Source organism: Triplophysa rosa, linkage group LG20 (assembly GCF_024868665.1).
Source record: "Triplophysa rosa linkage group LG20, Trosa_1v2, whole genome shotgun sequence".
Taxonomy (NCBI): Eukaryota; Metazoa; Chordata; class Actinopteri; order Cypriniformes; family Nemacheilidae; genus Triplophysa; species Triplophysa rosa.
Genome location: NC_079909.1, coordinates 10,086,654 through 10,108,932, shown reverse-complemented (window position 1 = coordinate 10,108,932; position 22,279 = coordinate 10,086,654). Strand labels below are relative to the sequence as shown.

Below are 22,279 nucleotides of genomic sequence, written 5' to 3'. Positions count from 1 at the left end.
GAAAATGTGAAGCCTGTATTGATAGACATTCTTTTTTTACTCTCGTTTTAATGATTTACAATGCGGTTTTATTTAATTTTTTTAGTTTGGTTTTCCAGTTTGTCAAAACAAAGTTGCTTCACAATACATACATTAAATAGATTTAATCATATCATATATCATGTCATGTCATTTTCAATTCATACAGTGCAGAATAGGAATCTTAGTTTTCTAAAAAAAAATGAATGTGAACTGCATATACAGTATACAGTAACAGTAATCTAATCTTCTATTTTTCAGATGAAAACTGCTATTGTTTAAAGACTAGGAACATCATCCCCACTAGCTTTGCTAGCCCAGTAGTCATCACCAGTGATTTTTGGAATATCTATATCTCTCTCACACACTTGGTCTCTGGAGTCAGTGATGCCAGGGGCTCAATCATAGACACATGAGCCCGTTGAACGGCAGTCCCAAAATGATGTGTGGGGCTGGGGCTTGAGCAACGATCTAAAGTCCACCTGTAGACTCTGTTAGGGCAGGGTGATGTGATGCTACCTTCAAATGCTCTCTCATTTTGGTCCCAAGAGGGTGGTAATGGGCAAAAAATGGTACCTACTCCGAGCAAGTGAGCATAATGGACGGTACTATCCATACTGTCACTGAGGTTAACGGGTGTTTCTCAAATGCAAGGACACATACTAGTGAGGCTGCCTCCTGCCTAGAGCACTCCTTCTAAAGGTAGATGTTGAGAGTCCTCTTCGACATTAAATGCTAGAATGAGATGGTCTAGTAAGAGCGCATAGCAACATAATTACTGTTTCCGCCTCCGCGGCGTTACTTTAAAGGGAGAAGTCATGTGTGACCACAGAAAAATAAATAAAATCATAGAGAGAGCATCTCCTATTGTTCATTTTATTTTCAGTCGTGTATTATAATGTTGTGCATAACAACGTAACTGTTCATTTTTAGCTCATGTTAGCTCAGGTCCATTAACACAACTTTTCATTTTAATAATGTCATGTACCATATTATAGATCATTATACATATTGAATTACTCATTTTCTGCATTTTTTGTCTTTTATTATATAAAAATAATGTAAAGAAAGTGCTGACTGGATTCTCGCGATGTTCTTTGCGAACGTATGCAAAGGATTGTGGGTGATTTCAGGCAGCGAAAGATACAGTTGTTGTATCCTGCAAAACAGCCTGAACGAAGGACACTAAGCGAAAGCTTCCTTCCAAGCATACTTCTGTTTAAGATGTCATTCGGCAGCACTTGATACTTGATGACATGGCAGCCGAGATTTGCAACCTGCCCAGGACGCGTCCTTGCGTTTGAGAAACACCCATAATGTGAGTGGGGAAATGGTCGAACTCAACAAAAGGGACTTCACCCAAAAATGAAAATTTGGTCATCATTAACTCACCTTCGAGTTGTTCCAAATCTGTATACATTTCTTTGTTCTGGTGAACACAGAGAAAGATATTTGGAAGATTTTGCCCCCCCATTGACTCACATAGTAGGAAAAATTACTTTATAATTTTTTATTCTTGTGTTGAACACAAAAGATGACATTTTTGAAGAATGTAGGACAGCAAACAGTTCTGCAAACAGTAAGTGTCTGGAGCATTAATGGTGATAGCAGGTCAGGCATCAGGATGGAGGTTCAGCGCATGGCTGCCAAACCGCCAGTCAATGAGAGAGTTTTGAGGGGAGGTTTGAAGGTACCATACTGGTCTATAATGAACAGCACTAATCGAAGCAATCCTGCCAACAGCAGCAGGATATTGCAAAGAATGAAAGCCCAATGATGGAGCATACGTGTTGTCATACTGTGGTCATACTGCGCGTGGCAAAATTTGACGGAGACATAGAATGTCAGAGACTCAAAACAGAACTTTAAAATACCAAGTTGTCAAAACATACAGGTGTTTGTGTTTTCAGTAAACAAATAAACGTTACTCACATGAACCAGTTAAAGGGATAGTTCACCCCAGGTTGTTGCAAACATGTACAGTACATATTATAGTTATGAATGAAGTTGGTGTGGTCAACAGTATAAATGTTCTAGGTAGGAAGCTGTTGTTAGGTGTGTTGGTTTCTGGCCGGCAGAAATAAGTTGACACACATTCTGGGCACGCGAAGGATTCGCATGTGAGTGTTGGATGTTTGGAGCAGCTCTCTGGTGCCTGAAATAGATCGGTGCATGAACTGTATTGGGGTTATGCAACAGATTTGCATGTCTGATAATTGAAACCGCTCTGTGGTGTCTGAAATAAATGGACATGTATACGAGAATCTGAAGTTGATTGTCCTGCTCATTGTTATTTGCAAAGTTGTTTACGTGTGGGTCTGTTTGGATCTTTGAGACAGCACTGCAGAGCTTAGGTTGGCTCGACAGGGGCCTATTTTCTTGTTATTCATTTATTATTTGGTATTTTTGTTTGGTTTTGGTTAATTTTCTTGTCCGCCTGGTGAGTGAGTAATTAGGCCCGATGGTAAGGCCTTGAGGACTGACTAGTTTCTTTTTGTTTGTAACTTGTTTTCTCCCACGGTTTGGGAGAATGGGCGCGAGGGCGCGAGGTAAAACATAGGTAGAGATGAGCTTTTAGATGCATGTCCAATGTGACTCTCAATTGTGTTATAATTGAGTGCTGTACAATTTTCTTGTATTCCTTTTCATGTGTATTTTTTTTCATGTATTTGAGGTGTCCTTGTGTGTAGTATTCATTTGTTCAGTGCCACCAATAAATCTGACAAGTTTTATAACGTCAACCTGAGTGTTGTACTTGTTTGACAATGGTCTTGTAACATTTTCTGCTGAACACAAAAGATATTTGGAAGAGTGTCAGTAACCAAACAGATGTCATCCCCCCCATCTCATCCATTTACTGCAATAGTAGAAAAATATGCCACAAGAGTCATACTTTGGGTCCAGGCGCAAGGGTAGGAGGAGATGGATAATACCACCATGGGAAAGGGTAAAAAGTTAGGGGTACTTGAGGGTCAGCAGAAGGTACGGTGGAGGCAACTGTTGGCAGTGTCAAAGGGCAGGAAAGAATCACTTCACGGTCAAAGTATAGCAAAGGGAGATGCCTTTCCGTATCACATCATTACATATGATATGACATCTCTTGTCCTTTCTGTGCTCTTCTAGTAGTCCCCTTTCTTTGCTCTGCTCTCATCGTGGCCTCCAGAATACCCGAGATCCCAGCAGCAGAAGAGAAAAACTCCATGCCAATTCCAACAGTCGTGCACAGAGTTGGATCACCCACCAGCCCCACCCAAACCTTTGCCAGTAGATAGATGTGTAATGCACAAGAGAGCACCCCCAGTAGGCCACACAACAAAAGCACACGTCTGACGTTGTTTACTATGCGCTTGGAGGCGCTCTACCTTGGTAACGGTGTCCTGTGTGAAGGATGGTGCTGCTTTAGAGACTGGAAAAAGATTCCTAAACAAAGTGGTAAACCCCAGCAAATAGTACAAGTGTCTGGAGCATTGATGGTAGTGCTGGAGACAAGTTATTTGATAGCAGGTCAGCCATCAGGACGGAGGTACAGTGCATGGCCGCCAATCAATGAGATGTTGAGAGGAGATTTGAAGGCTCAGTCTCTCTTGTCAGTGCCAGGGTGGCTTGGGCCCAGAGCAGTAAGGTAATGGGTAAGTTATAGAATATAGTTAGGGGGGTCAGGCATTATTTTTCTTGTACCGTACGGGTCTATAATGAACAGTACTAATCGAAGCAAACCTGCCAATAGAAGCAGGATATTCACAAGAATGAAAGTCCAAGGATGGTGCATATGAGTTCCACCAATGACGCCAAGAGTAGCAACAATTACAACCAATGAGAAGAGTATAGCTGATCCATAGACATGACGGTCCCACGCAAAGGTTAGTGTCCATTTCAGATCCTCCCACTGTAGACGAGTGATGTTGCTGTTGGTGGAAACCACACATGGACCTGGCATACATGACGCTATTGTACCAGACAAGTCTGTTAATGGTCCAAACAAACCTCCAAACCATTTTGGTTTTTCATCTGTTATGAAAATGGAGAAAACATCAGAATTTGTACACTCAGATGAAGATATAAAGAATATAGCTAGTTCTAATAATAATAAAACTCACAGTATATGACTACCTTGCTCTTCAGTTTTATCCGTACTTGTATTTGCCTGTATTACAGACAGATTTGTTAATGGTAATTCTGTGGGGATTTGTAATTCAGAGGTAGTCTCTTCACCTCTCCACTGACCTGAAATAGAAAGATAATCATTATTTTGTATGTATTATAATTAGGGCTCGAAATAGAAGGGACTCGGAGGGAGTCCAAGCAATAAATTTCAAGTTATACTTCAAAGCATAGATGATTTACAACTTTTATCCGTTTAATAGCCTCCAAACCTTAGGCATATGTCATACATTAGTATAGAGGGATTTTTGTCCCCAACTAGAGTCCCGTCGTTTCCACAACTAATTGTAAATAACTAATAGTTATGCAAAAATCACCAATTGTTTATACCAACCAGTCTCTAATGGTGGTGTTGATGTAGGAGCGTGGTTTGTAACATACCGTTCCTCTTTCACTGTGAGATTATCAAAGGACTCGGATTGCACCATAAGGGTGTCTTTGTTTCCCAACATTTCAGGCTTTGTGATGGAGCGTAAAAGCTGTGTGGATGAAGTAAACCTTGTTTCTTTAAAAGTCTTAACATCTTCATTGTTGTTCATCTGTAACTCATTCAGTGATGTACTGTGATCGAGTTTGTCATTAGTTATAAAACTATGTACATGCATATTGACCGGAGAAGAGTTTACAGTAGTCTTGTTCTGTGTGATTGGTTTGCTGGTTGTCAACAAAAGCTGGTCTTTGTTCATTCTCTCATTGTTATTTGTAAATGTGGTGTGTGTGTGTAGTCAACTGAACAGGCATTGTGGACGTGGCTTGATAAAGGTCAGTGTTTGTCTTTGCTAAAATGACATCTCGATCATCGTCATCGCTTACAATATATTGTGTTTGCCTTTGTGGAACGGGAGGGTCCTCAAAGTCTAGTTTCTCTGCTCTGTCTGAAATGAACGTGTCCATCTCTAACAGTCCGCTAGAGGGCATCATAACCTCAATACGCCACTGAAGTCCACTACCTTCCCCTGATCCCCATTAATGGCAAAGTTGGGCCAAATGGGCAAAAGCAAGTCTCTGTATAACCTATTGTCAACTCTTTCGTCAATCCAGCTTGAGGGACGAGATATGGAATGAGTTTGCTGAAAATGATTAATTCCTTGGGAGTTTAGGTCGTTTTGGTCCAAGGATTGTGTTGAGATTGAGCTATGTGTGGTAGCAGGTTGCACAAGAGGCCATCCTAATATTGGAGTGAGGAGCCAAGCCATCATGTTCTGATCATTTCCACAGGCTGTGTTGAGACAAAAGGTGCCAGGACCTGCCCCTTGACAAAACAGAATATATATAGATTATTAAAACTACTATTAAAACCATGTTTTTCAAGTGAAATTGTTAACCCAGTTAAAATCAGAAAAACATGCTAGATATGCAGTATGTAGGTAGCGGAAAGCAAGGCTAACCTGAAAAACTGTAATTATATCTTTACTGAAGAAGCAGTGAAGATTTTATGCAGTTAGTATATCATAAATCTACTATAAGAACTATCATAGTAATAGCTATTTTATATCTTCTGATGTACCTGCCAGATCCCTACGCTCTCCAAACGAACGACCATGTGGTGCCATCCCAAAAAGGTAAAAAAATCTCTCTCACGTACCTTCTCTGAATCGGTTCCACATTTATGGAATGATCTGCCCGCTGCTACAAGATCAGCAAATTCTGTAGCCATCTTTAAGAATCGTCTGAAAACACATCTCTTCCTGACCGATCAGTTCTGACTTATATCTCTTTTCTAGTCTTTCAAAAAAAAAAAAACTTAGCTCTGTATACTATATGAGACCAGTTTTTTTATTGCACTTATGCTTTGTGTCGTCCTTATGTTGTTCCAATTGCTTCCATTGTTTCCATCATCTGTAAGTCGTTTTGGATAAAAGCGTCTGCTAAATGACTAAATGTAAATGTAAATATCTAATAAGATATCTGTAATCAACTGGTTTAACTTTACTTACCCCTATTATAATGTATTGTATTTCTTAAACAGCATCTGAACTGATAAAAAAAATGCTAATAGGTAAAACAATAATTTGAAAAGTGTTCAAAGGGATATAGTTCACCTTCAAAATTAAAATGATGTCATTATTTAAATGCCCTCTTGTGATTTCAAACCTGTGTGACTTTCTTTCTTTTTCAGAACACAAAAGAGGATATTTAAAAATTGTTGATAACAGAAATCCGTTGGTCCCCATTGCCTTGCATTGGTTTTGTGTCCATATTGGGGTCATTGGGGACCTTGACATTTAAACAGGGTGAATAGATGATGAACTATTCCTTTAAGGTGAGGAAACTTATATGCAAAGATTTGGAGATGTGTATGATTATTGCAAAAACAGACATGGCATGCAGCATAACAATGAGTAAAATGTAGTCAATACAAGGCTCATCACAGTAATAAAATATAACAGAATAACACTTACCTGTTTCTCAGGTCAGAAATCGAAAATTGCAGTTCATTAGTGTTTCTCAAATGTGATTCATTTTCGGTTTATCACTGGTGTGTCCGTGATCAATGATTGTAACCTTCCCTAAAACTACTGCCTCTCCAAGCTGATGCTTAGAATGCAGTCCACCTGAGGTTGCTTTGTAATCTTTCTGCCATCTGGTTGATGTCCTACTCTGCACTAACGCACGACTGTCCTAAGCCCTGAACCTCAGTCCAAACAATATAGGTTACAAAGACCCAAGAGCTGTGAAAAATAAGAAAAAGGACATTTCATAGAATGTATAAAATTATATATCTCATACAAAAAATGAAAAAACATACATTTTTAGTTTTCAACAGGTCTAGGCAAATTACTGTTGTTTTCTGGAATCACAGATGTTAAAGGTAATCCCTTTAATATAAGAAGGGGCGTAGCTACACGGCTACCCCTGAATGAAGGATGGCCACCTATCTGGCCACCTCTGTTGTGCGAAGCAGTTTTAAGATGTGTGTCGGAGTTTACGGAGTGCTGCGCAGATCATTGAGCGTATGCACTGAAAGTAACGCGAGAACATTACTCTCGCGTTAATATGATGTCATACGCTGACGCACTGACACAAACAGTCTGAGCGCTATAGCTGAACAACTGCTACCGCTTTGTGACAGGTACTGTCTGTGTACCATGGAAGTCCATCGCGAGCAGAAGGATCAGGGGTCTCATGTACAAAGACTTGCGTTGATTCCATACTAAAACATTGCGTACGGACAAAGCTGTAAATGTGCGTACGCACAAAAAAACTCACGCCAGACATGAAGTTGGCGTGGAGGAACGCACATTCTCATTAATTTCACTGTTAGTACATCCGACCCTGAGCGTGAAAGCTGGCGTACGCAACGTTGATACAAGAGGCCCCAAGTCAGTAAAATCAGTCTTGTTGAACTGGATTTCATTCATTAATTACATTTTCACGAAAGTTTAAGTTGGGGTACTGCAATGTTTATTTTCTATAAAAAATGCTAACTTACTGCAAATGATAGCTAGCAAATTATTTTTAAAAAATGTTAGCACATGAAAGCATTGCAAATAAATTGTTTACTTTACGTTCTTTGTGTATGTTTTTGACCAGCAAACTATGTGTAATGAAGAATTGGTGTAAATTACAGTAGAAGTTAAAGAATTTCCGTCTGTAAGGATTTTTTGGTCACCCTAATAAAACCACTGGGTCTTACCTGACCACCTCTAAAAAAAGTTCTGGCTATGCCCCTGAATATAAGTGATTTAAGTAAGACCATTAGCATTGTGGCATACCGATCTGTTTTGTTCACAAAAAAACGTGTGTTGATGTAAAAAAGAAATGCATTTAAAAGCCCATAATTCTAAGGTTTGTTAAGTTGATGCTAGTAAAAATGCATTTAATTTTGTTGTACATAGTTTTGTTTAAAAGGTTTTATCTGGTTTTTATATTGGACTACAGTAAACATGTTCAATTGTTAAAACAGTTGATCGTGTTAAGTTTAATTATGTAAAATAATAAATAGCTCGTAAATAATGTTACATTTATCCAAATTACAAGACCGGGTCATTTTGAGGTTAAGCGACAGACCGTGGGAATTAACTCTTTATGATCTCATAACAGTTGCACAATTAATAGATGTACAGCATATCTCGCCCGGTCCACCTTAAGAGCTCAGTCAGTCAGTCTTTTGCAGAGCGATCAGGGGGAGGCCCTCACAGACACATGCTTGGCGCTTTAAGGCGGACTGGGGTGAATGAAGCTCTGCTTAAAGGCACAAGCACGCTGAAATGACCAACGCTGAATGACAGCTTAAAACTTTACCTTGTTCAGTAATGTGAATTGTTATACGTGAATCACTGCGTAAGTATTAAATACTTGCTGTATCTAACTAACTAGTCTGTCGTATTTATAAAATAAAATATGTTAAATCTATGTATATTAATTAGTCCAAAACTATATGATCTACAACACATTGATCCACAAAGAGTATGGAAACAAAGGCATCTAAATTAATTACTTATACATAAATAAATGTAAAATTGACAAACACCCCTTAAATATTATTGGGACGCCTATTGAGTGTCATCTTATGCAACGGTATAGTCGTTTACTAGTGCATACACATTCGGTGAGTGCGCGTACCCGAGCCATCTGCAGACAGGCTCCGCGTTCATGGCATTGTGAATGTGCTCGCGGCAGTAGTTGAGCCGGAAGGGGGAGCTGCGATTCCGTCCCCGCCTTCACCCGACACGGCGCTCACGCTACAGGACAGCCCGGGGTCTAGCACTGTCAGAGCAGGCCTACTTCCGTCAGCTCTACCGAAAACACAGTTATTAAAAAAACAATATTTTACAGCCATCCGAACCGTTCAATCAGCGCGTTCGTGTTTTTCCCAATACGGTAGGATATGTTTGCACGCGACCTGGAGATCGCGGCTGCGCTTTATCGGTTTGATTTATGTGTGTGGTAGAATAAGCACACGTCACGGCATAAATCATACTTAAATGTGTAACAGGCGTTTGAGCGCAAAAATAACGACTCAACGACGAGCAAACAGGGTTTACGTGTGCACGGCGAATTTTAGTGCGGTTTTTGTTTTTGAACAGCGTGTTTTGGCGGAAATTGCTTCGGCTTTTATTTAAGGTAGCATGGAAAGATGCGCGGCTATGTTAGCATTTGAGCTCATATTAGCTACAAAACTGCTCGCACGGATACACGTTCACTCCTTGAACGATGATTAATTCAGTTCAGTAGTAGAATATAAATATATTTTAGGGCTCAATGCAAGTGATAGTCTGCATCTTATGATATGGGGTTTGCGTTTGATAATGGTTAGCGCGTTAGCTTTGATGCTAACTTTTTTTTTTCGTGGCAAAGCATTGAGTGTGTAATTCACTATGGGCGAAACTAGTTCAGATCTTGGTTACACATTTGTTAGTCAGCATAGTTTATCTGTGTACTGTGTGATCACTCATTGTGCGGTTTGCTTTGTGTTTAGGACCATCATTGCATTTCAGTAACGTTAGCTTTGCTTGAAGGGTCCAAAGTCCAGAAGGGTTAGGGGCTGTATCTCAGTGAATCCTCTTTGCACATACACACATTAAGATTCATGTGTACTAAATCACTCGGAAAAAAAACACGTGAAAAGCCCAGTTTATACCATAATTTACGTGCTGCAAAGGGTGGATACAGGTTTTATATTTATCTTGTATTGTCTACTGGTTCTCTATCTGATGTGAAATCAGATCTTCTGCATTATGCAGATATGCATTAAATGGCTTTTATTCTGACTTTAAGCCTATGCAGGACTTGCAGTGCGTCTCTGTAACGTTAAATGTTTTATACATTTTCATTTACACATGTAGATACTAGACTGATTTGTTAGTGTAGTTGTTTGAGTCTGTAGTTGATCAACTACAATGGCGGTTAAAAATCTGGACAGATCTGTACTTACTCTGATTTATATGTAGGCAAAATATTGTGTGTCTCAGTTGTGTGATTTGTGGTATATGTTAATAGTGTAATATCCATGTGTTCCAGGTTCCAGTACAGGGTGGACTGACCTGTCATGAATGAGCCCATTGAAGGCGGTGCGATCTCGTTCGACGAGTATGTGCGGCAAAAAGCACGCACTGTACCTCAGCACCGCATGAAAGAGTTTCTGGAGTCGCTGGTTACCAAAGGCCCTGAGGTTCTGCAGGAGTTTAGTCAGCAGACCAGTGGCACCACCACAACTATGGTTTACCAGCAGGGTGCCAACTGTATCTATACAGACAGCACTGAGGTGGCAGGGTCATTGCTGGAGTTGGCATGTCCGGTAGGGCAGAGTCACTTTCTAGTTTCTTTTTTCTTTTATTAGTTGGAAGCCACTAACAGTATCTTCTGTTTGATCTTTGAGCAGGTGCAGGTGACATCTACACAGATCTCGCCCCAGCTGGCTGCAGCTGTACACCAAGCATCTGAACAGCAGATCCAAGTACAGGTCAGACTCATGCTATTCTATTTACGCTTCTCTGATGTACAGAACAGTTTTATAACATTAACAGCACTTCCTGACCACCTTTAGTACAAATGAAACCTATTTAAGGCGATGTATGTTTGAGCTATTTAATGAAAAAAAATCAGATTTTTGAACATTTATGTTATTTGAGATGATCTGGCATTTACATGATCAGCTGCTTTGGTAGTTTAATCAAGACAGGCTTTTTGTAGCAGTCATGTTTCCCATCTCTGTCCCCGAAAGACTTATTGGGAATAATGTAGAAAACAAAACAAATTGATGCTTAAAGCCAAGGGGCGGACATTTTTTTCTGAGTGGAACGTAAACCTCTAATTTTATTAATAGTAAAAAAAGCAGTAAAACAAATTTTGGTTGCAATTTATTTGGACCCGTTTACAAGACAACGGGAGTTTTTTAGACATAAAAATTATTCTGAGCTTTCCCACAGCAGAGTTATAGTTTTACTTTATTAATAGTTTGTATTTGCTATTAATTTGCTTTTTTAATTTTTAGTTTTCTTGTTAATGACAAAATTGTTACAAATTGAACAGAAATTATTATTTGTGTATTTGTATATTGCTATATAAGTAGAATTTTACTTCTAGATTTAGTTTTAATTTATTTGCAGTTAATAATTTGGTGGATCAACTTTTTGCAACTTTAGTGCCTTAACTTATTTCAGGTTAATGCTGAGGCGACATTTCTAATTTTCATTTAGTCATTTTCTCAATTTAGGGGGATATTTGATTTGATTTAAATTAACAGATATGTTTTAGTAGTTAAACATTTTAGTAAACTGTAATACCCTTGTCCCACAGAGGAACTGTGTTTGACCATGTGAAATTTTAAAATGTTTCTTCATAACGAAAAAGTTACTCATGGAAAGATGCTTTAAATAAGTGTCCATCTCCTACCGGCAGGTTCAGATTCAGGGGGAACAGGGTCAAACAGTTGGCCAGGTACTTCAGGTAGCTTCACCTACCCAACAGCTCCTACAAGGGGTTGCCGCAACACAGCTGGTACAGCAGGCAGATCTTACAGAAGAACAGCAGCAGCAGGTAATGCTCATGCAGCAGTATATGCAAAACTAATCATCTTCTACAGTTGATGAGTTCTAGATCCGCTAAGAGAAATCTACAAAATATATTTTTTTGTTTTCGCAGATCCAGACCCAGCTGGTTCAGCAGATTCAGATCCAGACAGTCGAGGCCCTGTCACCTCTTCAGCAGCAGGGCTCTCCGAGAGAGGTGGACAGAAGATCTGGGGTATCACCTGCTGTCCTTCAGCCTGCTAAGAAACGCAAGGTGGACGTACCTACGGTTGTCTCCTACTCTCTGCCTCAAGGGCAACAGCTCGCTACTGTACTAGCCATCCCACAGGGCCAACAGCAAGGCTACCTGTCACTTCGACCAGACCTGCTAACCGTCGATAGCACTCACCTGTACAGCACCACAGGTACCATTACAGGGCCAGCGGGAGAGACATGGACCATCCCCGTGTACTCTGCTCCACAGCAGCAAGGCGTGGCCCACATCGCCATCCCTCAGGAGGCCTATAGCACCGTGCAAGTGCAGGCCTCACATACCGCACTGGATAAAGACAGAGATAAGATGATAGCGGGTATATCTCAAGCTGGGGCGGTGGCTGTCCCGATGTCTGGCTCAGGAGTGACCACGCAGGAGGAGGTTGTGCATTCGCTGTTCCCTGCACAGTTTATGAATGGAAATATTCACATCCCTGTAGCAGTGCAGACTGTGGGGGGTGCTTACTCGGGGACTACGCAGGCCCTGCACATATGGGATCCGCAGCAGCACATACAGGATGGAGAGGCTCAGGAACAACAGCTCCACCTGCAGGTTAGCATGAACATGTACTGAGAAAGCCTGCATGCTTGGAAGGAAGATTATACTTATGAAATTATGTCATCATTTATTTACCATCATGTTGTTTTAAACTCAGCTTTATAAATATATAAATCACATATTTATATTATTTTTTGGCTTGATGGCACTAGTTTTTATTGACTTTTGTTATTTATTCTAAGACTTGTGTTGCACAGAAGTCATCATATGTGACCCTGGATCACAAAACCAGTCTTAAGTAGCACGGGAACATTTTTAGTAAAAGACAAAAATACATTGTGTGGGTCTGCCACAGTGCCCCTGATTAACAACTTCAAAGGCAATTTTCTCAATATTTTGATTTTTTTGCGCTCTCAGATTCCAGAGTTTTAAACGGTTGTATCTCGCCCAGATATTGTCCTATTCTAACAACTCATATATCTATAGAAAGTTGACTTATTCAGCTTTCAGAATATGTAAAAATCTCAATTTCGAAAAATTGACCCATAAGACTGGTTTTGTTGTCCAGGGTCACATATGGGTTTTGAAGAATATGACGTAAATAATAAGAGGTTTTGTGTGAAATATTTATTAATATTTTTTAGACTGTCGCATGTAAAGTAATTTTAACTTTTTTTCTCAACAGGTGATACAGGTGAACAGGTGTATTTTAAGGTTAAGTACGTTATTCTTTGTGTAATTTATGTCGCAAATTATATTTTGTTGTGTTGCTCAGACAGAGGCGGAGCCACAGGTGGAACCTCCCCCTGAGCTGGTTCTGCCCAACACACTGAAGCCTGAGGAGGGGCTGGAGGTCTGGAGGCTTTGGGTTCAGCGCAAAAATGCAGAGCTGGATAAAAATGAACAAAATAAGCTGGCACCTATTGGACGTGAGTTTGTGTTCTATAAATGCTCTGTTAACTATGATTTATCTCTTTATTTGTGCTAATAATTTTCTAATAATTCTTGAGAATCTTCAAGTTTCCAGCAGGGGCGTTGCTAGACCTAAAGCTCTACTGGGGCACAGGCCCCCATTACTTTTTCTATCATTTTTTTCTTAAAAACCTGCTGTGTGCAAGAAGTATGCAACACAATGTACTATACAAACTTCCCTTCTTTAAACCACTATTCCTACAGTGCAACAATACTGGGAAAGGTAAACAGTAGGGCTGTGTATTGGCAAGTGCCTCCCGATACGATACATATCACGATAGATGGGTCACGATACAATATATTGGTATGTATTTCGATACGATACACATTTGCGATATATTGCAATACTTTAAATAGAAAATGTAAAAAGTAGAGCTAGAAATACAACATGCTGTGCACCACCGGGGGTTTTCTGTAAGGATAAGTGTAAAAACATCCCTTACCTCTGCAGAGTGGCCATGATGTGCGATGCATGGACGTTTAGATCAGAGGTTTGGGTTCTCAAACTGTGGATTGCGCCCCTCAAGTGGGTAGCACAGGGGAATAAGGTGGCTCACGCATGCAGGCTGTTGTGCATTAAAGGCTGTTGTGCAGTTAAAACAATGAACATGGGCAGTATAAAACCTCTGGTTCATCCGTGCTGTAAATGCGCTGGTGTCACATCCGTGAAAGCACAATAAATGTCATTGTTAGTTTTCTTAATAAACTTTTTGTCTAATGCACTGCAGTAGCCAAGTGACTTGTGTCATGACTTGCGAAGCCCACAAACAGCATTATTTTATATAACTCATTTACTCCATGACTTCTTTTGAAAACCAAAGCACACCCACACATCAGCTCTGAGAGCTCCAAGCGTTCTTATGTTTTTCGCCATGCCACTTACTTTTGGCCGTATGTATATGACATGATTTTTTTTTTTTAATTTGATAGTAGAGGTATCACTATCGATACACTATTGAAAAAATTGAAAAAAAAATATTGCGATAGTTACATGTATCGATATTTTTGCACAGCCCTAGTAAACAGTATGTATTTAAAAATATTAAAGAATCTTCAACATACTTAACAAACTTTATTAACATGGTTGCATGTATGGAAATAATGAAAGCAGAGAGAATTTTTCTTGCACATCTGCATTGATTACACAATGATAACAATCAATAATTACATCTTTTCAAGAATTTACAATTACAGTATTTCAAGAAACCAATCATTTTATGGCTCCAACTAATATTAAGAGCATATTTTATCTTTAAATATATATATATTTTCTGGTTTCACAGCCAAGTCCAAACAAAGTTGGTTAATTTTTTAACTAATGCTGCGTCTGAAATTGCGTACTGTGACAGTACGTACTGAATTTGAATAAGTACCTACCTATCAGCTGTTAAAACAGTATGTTCTGTATGAGTGGGAGTAGTATGAATACATTTCGGATATACTGCGTCCGCCATGTTTTATGGTCATGTGACCTGTATGCTCTTTGACCTATGATGTATTAACAACCTATATGTGAGCATTGATAAAAACCTAATTTAGTCAAGAGAAATTCATTTATTGGCACTTACATTAAAAACAGACGTCCGCCTTAAAGTTTTCCGCTATATTTATTTGATTTACTTTTTAAATTTGACCGTTGCTCAGCTCCTGTGGCATCATGGGATAGAGAAGTGTCCATCCAATCCACACTCACAAATCTCGGCGGAAGTAGTAGACCATCCGGGTATTTCTTGCCTACTGTTTTTTGCATACTGAGGTTTCAGACATACTATTCATTACTGCATTAAACTGTACTGCCTATAATAGCACATAGTTATCTCAGCCATAGTTACTGCCAACTTTTTATTTAATGACCTTAACTAGAGCTAGTAAGTTAAATTTTAATTTCATTTCTGTAAGTAGGGAACACAAATGTTTTTCTAAGCAACAATGCAATTTTACAGACTTGACAAAGGTTTTCCTGAGACATTTTTCCTCTAATGGCTGGGGATGTACAGTAGTTTGTTTATCAAGTCTTACCTCCCCAAAACTCAAACTCATCATCTCCTTACTGCTTCCATTTCCCTGCTTTGCACAAACAAATTCTAATGTCCGTCTACAGGGTCCATTAATGATCGAGTCAAAATAAGATGATCGATGTTATTTAGAAACTTATTTTAGTTTTGTCATGTTTTCATAGGCTACATTAGTCGCGTGTCGTCACCCTTGCGCGCATGCGTGCACACTGCAGTTGTTGCAAGCAAACACACAGACGTGCACGGACATAGATTTCTGTACAAAATATGGCACGAGTTTGTATTTTCGGACCAGTTAAAGTGTGTTGCATATAGATCCGTTTTTGCAGCCATTATCAATGTAAATGATTACACTGACAAATAAAGTAAATTGTTAAAACTTAAACTTGAAACTTGTTTTTGCAGGTCGGCAGCCGCTGCGGTTTCAGGACGATTTGGTGTCGAGTTCAGTGGGCGAGCTCAACTTGGCTCTGTCCCTGATGACCCAAGAGTCTCGGGGCCTGGAAGAGGAGCCATTTGAACCTGACTCGCTCTACTACGTTTTTTTATGTATACAGAAAGTATGTCCTGCGTCCGATGCACACTGTCGTTTATCATCACTAATTCTGTAAAATAATAAATTCAGCATATATAGATTGAAATGGCTAATTTTATTTTTCCTGTTTTGGTAAGTACTTGTTTGAGAACAACAGGGTAGACGACATCTTCTCAGATCAGTACTACGGCCGGTTTTGTCAGTGTTTACACAAAATCCTGGAAGAGTGGAGACCCAGTGTTCATCCTCTCGGTAAGGAACATTTGTGTTTTGAAAATGATATACTTTGAAATCTTAGAATTGTAGGGTAATTGTTTTTTAATGTCCCGCAGGCTACATTATCCCAAGTCATGTGACTGAAGAGATGCTGTGGGAGTGTAAGCAGCTTGGAGCTCATTCTCCATCCACTCTACTTACTACACTCATGTACTTCAACACCAAGTGAGTCTCCGTGTGTCTTGTTCTTATTACCTGTTGTTCAAAGATAAGGCAGTGATTGCTGAGTGGTTAAACGTTTTCTCCATACAGGTATTTCCACCTGACAACAGTAGAGCAGCATATGAAAGTGGCCTTCTCCAAAGTGCTTAGACACACCAAGAAGAACCCCACCAACCCAAAAGACAAGAGCACCAGCATCCGATACCTGAAAGGAGTTGGGCCCCACCATGTTGGACAGAAAGGTAAGGAGGCAACATTAAGGAATGGTGTCAAAATGTACTTGCACAATTAAACTAGTTAGATATAAACGTTTGATTTTTGATTTATAGTCACAGATGACATGTATGCAGAGCAAGCTGAGGACCCAGAGAACCCACTGCGATGCCCTATTAAACTTTATGACTTTTACCTCTTTAAATGGTAAGCCACTAATTTTATCACATGCTAGTACATTATGCATACAGTATATGTGTGTATATATATATATATATATATATATATATATATATATAGCGTTTTTGTTTAGCCTCCTGATTTTTGTTTTTGCTTTTTAGCCCTCAGACTGCCAAGGGTCGTAATGACACGTATTACCTAACACCAGAGCCTGTTGTGGCACCTAACAGCCCTATTTGGTACTCCACTCAGCCAATCACGAGCGAGCAACTGGAGCACATGCTCACGCGCATCATGGTGGTGCGGGAAATCCAGGAGATAATCTCCATTGCGCAGGCCAGCGTACACTGAGAGAAGATGGGGAAAACAAAGCAAGATAAAATGAGAAAGCACCTTTTCCCTTTTCATTTCTCTTCTTAAAGAGACTAAATCAAGTTGCCTCTGGAGTGTCTCCTTATAATTATTACCAAGGGAACAAAGAGGCTTTCAATGAACTGGACACTCAAGCCTTTTTTTCTAGATACAGAAGCCTATTTCCATGTTCACCTAATGTCCATTGAATCGTATTGGCCCAGATCTCATGTTGTGTGCATTTTCTCTCTTTGCCATGTTACGCTCCATCCCACATACTGATACTGTCTCTCTTGTTCGCGCGCTTTTTTTTTTTTGGAATTAGTCATGAACTGAAAGAATCTGAGAGTTTTAAGATCTCAAGCTCATTTATTGGCATTGGTCTTGAAAACCATGTGATGGTCTCTTGTACACACCTCAACAAACATGTAACACAACCCTCGCTCACCCCCAGGAGCTTGAGGTAGCCCACATACCTGAGGAGTGTATTATACATGAGGACGTTTTGGTTCTGTTTTTATTTTTCTATATGAAACCATACATGCATCTATGGTAATCTGACATGTATTGATATTATAGTGGTGCTGGAGAACTGAAACCTGTGTTTTCAAACATGCCTTTTTGTACAGTGAAATTTCTGCACTGGCATTTGTGTTTTTCTTTACTCCTTCAGGACGGTTCCATTACACAGATCTTAAAGCATTCAAACACACACTGAGCCTTGTTTGTTAAACTTGAGTATAATACATTTCTAGGTAAATCGTTTATGAAACCATTTTGTAAATTGTTAGTGTTGCATTCAATTCAAGAGAGGTTTTATGAACAATTTGCAAAACCAAATCATTGTCCAGTATAAAACATTTCCAGTTTTTCCTTTAAAAGTTGAAACACTTTACACAATGCCATAAAAAAATCTACAAATATCCTTTATCTGCAACATTAAAGCAGTTCACCATAACCTCAATGCAACTGATATTGAACATTTAAAAAGTTTCTTTGGCTGAGTGATCAGTCACATTCCTTTCCTGGTAGTGGAATCTGTAGTTTCTTCAATGCATTGGTGAAATATTTAGGAAGAGGACACGACACTGTGATTTCATGATGACCTTTGACCCCTGGCAAGACAATCCTTCGGGAGTGGAGGTGAAGTGGGAGGTATCGGGTTTTACTCTGTACCAGATCCAGCCGTCGCAGTGCACTCTCTGGCAGCTTCTGTAATCAGAAATGTGAGATGTGTGCGCTCAGTCTTCAAACGTTACTATGAGTCATGTCTCAGGAAAACACTACACCACGAAGCAAGCTATTTTGTTTAAGACTAAACAAATGGTTTTGGTAAAAATCAGAAGATCTTGAATTATGAACCTAGGGTAGTTATTTGTAACCTGTAAAATATATTTAAGTAAAACTTGATATGAAGTTGTGTTATATTTATCATACCTGAGGTGCTAGTTTATTCCAGTTAGCATATTTATGATCTCCCAGAATGGGACAGGCCAAAGCAAGAGCCAAGTGCACTCGAAGTTGGTGTTTTACTCCTGAAACACATTTGATAAAAGCATCAGGTCACAGTTGTGAATAACAATATTCTTGGATTCAACTCTGGTATGGTTTTCCCTTCATATTATTCAGTACCTGTGACAGGCTGCAGTTCCACCAAGCTGCAGCCATTGGTGCCATCTAAAACTCGATACTGTGTGACTGCACTCTCTGCTTGCCGATGAGCTCTTACCCTGGTCACTCCATCTTCACAAACTCTGAACAATGGGCTTAGACCCATCTAAGAAAATAACCATTAAATTTTAGAATATTTCAATAAAAAAACGTGTTTTCCCCACTGCATTTTCTCTGTTACTGTATACAAAGAAAAGTTAAGAGAAAAATAAATAAATTAGATAATAAAATAAATAGAAAAATAAATTCAGGACTAAATTTAAAATAAAACGTGTATTTGTTTAATTAGATAATTTATTCCTTTATTTATTTCCTATCTTTTTTTTTTTGGTCCTCCAAAGATGACCTTCATCACTGTATATAAAATGTTCTAGTACCTTAAAGTGTGGCTGAGGTCCCATAACTTCCTTCTCTATTATGGGAATATCAATCACACCCTCAGATGGGACAGGCACACCCACAGTAATCACTCTGAGTGAGACAAATAGAAACAGGCTTGTGATTGTGGGCTATTGTATGGGAATCTGTTCACAATAAGTTTTAATTTGTAAATTTAAGTAAAAGTTTATGTGATTGTGCTGTAGTGACATCTGAGGCTGAACGTGGTTCATTTTTAGAGATATACTGTGGCCCACTACATTCTCCTAGATCAGTTTACAAAATAGAAATGCAATTACCCATACATGCAATACAGTCATTAAGGATTAAAGGTTTAACTTACAAGTATTTTCTTTGTATTTGATGTGATCTGATGAGTGTTTGTACATGTTCAGCAGCTTCCTTTGTTTTCGCCAAAATCAAAACTCCGGTACTATCTTTCTCCAGATTGTGACAGATGTGAAAATGTGATCCTGCTTGCATGTCATCGGTTATTTTAGCAAGCAAAGGCAAACACTCCGCAATGCTGTTCCTGATACCATCTACACCTGAGAATGAACGCAGAGTTAATGTTGCATGTATTTAAGATTCATATTATTAGATATATAACTATGAGCTGTCAAACCTACTATGAACAGGCACGCCATATGGTTTATTTACGACAAGTATGTTTTTGTCTTGATAAAGGATGCTCCTGTAAAGTGCCTTAGCAAATACACTAGGGTGCACAGACTGTAGTTGCTGAGTGAACTGTTTGAGTTCTTTTACTCTCGTCTGTAAAGGGGACACCGGAACCTTTGAAATGCAAACCAGAAAGACGGGACATTGAACGTGTTGCACATAAAGTAATTTCAGTTAAAACAGGCAAATGATTAAAAAACAGACTCTGCCGACCTCTTTGTTGATAACTGTCGGTTTCTGTTTCTCACTCCGAAGTTTTCTCGCGATGTCTGCTGCTTTCAATCCTACTTTTTGGTCAGAATTCGCTGTCTTTGCAGTTGACGCTGTGACATACACTCTCCTGAACATCATGAAAGACATCTCACATGGGTGTCGCATTTTTACCAAAAACTGTTCAAACGCCATTCCCCTTCCAAAAACCTCTACACCAAAATTTGAAGAACGAAAAAAACCGCATGATACAAAATACTTCAAAATAAAAGTCTTTGAGAATCTTAAAAACTTGAGCGTTTTTAGTTTAAAGTCCCCATGAACCGGAAGTTGCGATCGTTTTTACTTCCGTATTTTGACACTTTCCAGTGAAAGGATTTTTTTATTAATGCCAATAAACTAAGTATAACATACAGAAACTACTGAGATTAATATTAAGAGTTAGACTTAACAAAAGTCATAACCATACAAGAAAGAATGACAATAACAAAAAACAAACAACAACAAAGAAGGAACAAATAAACAAAAAATAAGATAACATAACATAAACCAGAGGGGGGAATTATTTAAGATTAAACATTTAGAGCAACTTTTGACTTTTGATTGATTTTTTGTTTGTTATGCCCACCAAGGAATTTTTTTAATATAGTATTATATTAAATAAACAATAAACAATATTTTGCATATACGTATTAAGTACGCTATTACACGGGTAACATATATGTAATATTTTAAATGTTCCTTTTCCTTTATCTTGTTTGTTAATATATATTTGTGTGAAAGAGACCATTTGTGACCCTGGACAACAAAACCAGTCTTATGGGTCAATTTTTCGAAATTGAGATTTTACATAATCTGAAAGCTGAATAAATAAACTTTCTATAGACATATGAGTTGTTAGAATAGGACAATATCTGGCTGAGATACAACCGTTTAAAACTCTGGAATCTGAGTGCGCAAAAAAATCAAAATATTGAGAAAATTGCCTTTGAAGTTGTTAATCAGGGGCACTATGGCAGACCACCCACTCACAAAAATAAAGTTTTTATATATTTAAGGTAGGAAATTTACAAAATATCTTCATGGAACATGATCTTTACTTAATATCCTAATGATTTTTGGCATAAAAGAAAAATCAATAATTTTGACCCACACAATGTATTTTTGTCTTTTACTAAAAATGCTCCCGTGCTACTTAAGACTGGTTTTGTGATCCAGGGTCACATTTGACATTTATGCATTTGGAAGACGCTTTTATGAAGTGAAGTGACCTATTTGTCAAGTATGGTGACCCATACCTGAAATGTGTATCCCTGATCGAACCCATGACCTCGGCGTTGTTAGCACCATGCTCTCTGAGCCACAGGAAAGCCAAGACTAGATAACATTCCAATTAACATTTTACAATGCCATCCATTTAAAAGACAAAGCTGGAATAAACTTTCTATTAATAAGATTTCGAACAAAACAGTTATTCAATTCGTCCTTAATGATCAAAATCCCTTATACTGAAATAGAGTTATTATACAAAGACACAGAATTAAAGGTTTGCTCGCCTTTCAGAAGAATTTTGATAGTACTAAGAATGGCATTAAATACAGTGTTAAATTCTTTTAACGAAAATCCAAAATCAAATTTCCTAGAAAATTCTGAAAAGGAATAAAATCGACCATTATCATCCATCAGCTGATTAACAAAAAAAGTTATTCAAATACAATCTTTCAAAAAATAATGATTTATTTCTGTAAACAATACTCTGATTATTCCAAATAAAGCAACAGTGAGGTGAGAAATTATGTTTATAGATGAGTTACCATGATAATAAAACCTGTTGGTGGAATTTTGCTAATTTAATGGGTAATTTACCGTAAGAAGGGACACAAAAATACAATACCTCAAATTAGAGGTCTGCATTCCGCGGGACCCGATAAGGATTGTTGCTATGCGGGATTAAAATTTTGGGATAAAAAACGGTGGCGCCCAGCTAACAATTTTTGGTTCACAGAATGTTAGTTTTTGGTTACCAGAACGTTCCCCTGAAGTTAGTTTTTTGGTTTCCAGAACGTTATTTTCTAAGGTTCGTTTTTGGTTCTCCAGAACGTTATGGGAACCATAAACTAACGTTAGGGGAACGTTACCCCTAACGTTATAGAAACCATGAAACTAACGTTTATTTCCGTAAAGATAACCAAAAACAAACCTTAAAAAACTTTCTGGGAACCAGAAACGA

The 22,279-nt window shown here is 38.6% G+C and overlaps 2 protein-coding genes and 1 long non-coding RNA gene across 4 annotated transcripts; 1 reads left to right on the top strand and 2 right to left on the bottom strand.

Annotated features, from left to right (window-relative positions):
* Nucleotides 1-1,485: 1,485 nt before the first annotated feature.
* On the bottom strand, nt 1,486-8,527 carry LOC130571148 (uncharacterized). 2 transcript variants are annotated; one of them, XR_008965055.1, is made up of 3 exons: nt 6,929-8,527; nt 4,116-6,851; nt 1,486-4,026 (listed from the first exon to the last, which is right to left on the bottom strand). It is a non-coding gene; the product is annotated as an uncharacterized LOC130571148 (long non-coding RNA). The 2 variants fall into 2 exon arrangements; XR_008965056.1 differs by having other exon boundaries at nt 1,491-4,026; nt 4,116-5,431; nt 5,765-8,527.
* A 242-nt stretch (nt 8,528-8,769) lies between these two features.
* Nucleotides 8,770-17,743, top strand: qrich1 (glutamine-rich 1). The gene is made up of 12 exons (XM_057361927.1): nt 8,770-9,003; nt 10,144-10,420; nt 10,505-10,585; nt 11,524-11,661; nt 11,767-12,459; nt 13,181-13,334; nt 15,798-15,952; nt 16,065-16,179; nt 16,260-16,368; nt 16,456-16,607; nt 16,695-16,785; nt 16,920-17,743. Exons 2-12 carry the CDS (start codon nt 10,172-10,174, stop codon nt 17,107-17,109), a joined length of 2,127 nt encoding a protein of 708 aa, XP_057217910.1. The 5' UTR covers nt 8,770-9,003; nt 10,144-10,171; the 3' UTR covers nt 17,110-17,743.
* rpusd4 (RNA pseudouridine synthase D4) lies at nt 17,401-20,300 on the bottom strand. The gene is made up of 7 exons (XM_057361928.1): nt 20,053-20,300; nt 19,788-19,953; nt 19,502-19,706; nt 19,158-19,251; nt 18,742-18,886; nt 18,547-18,644; nt 17,401-18,321 (listed from the first exon to the last, which is right to left on the bottom strand). Exons 1-7 carry the CDS (start codon nt 20,242-20,244, stop codon nt 18,118-18,120), a joined length of 1,104 nt encoding a protein of 367 aa, XP_057217911.1. The 5' UTR covers nt 20,245-20,300; the 3' UTR covers nt 17,401-18,117.
* Between the last annotated feature and the right edge of the window lie 1,979 nt (nt 20,301-22,279).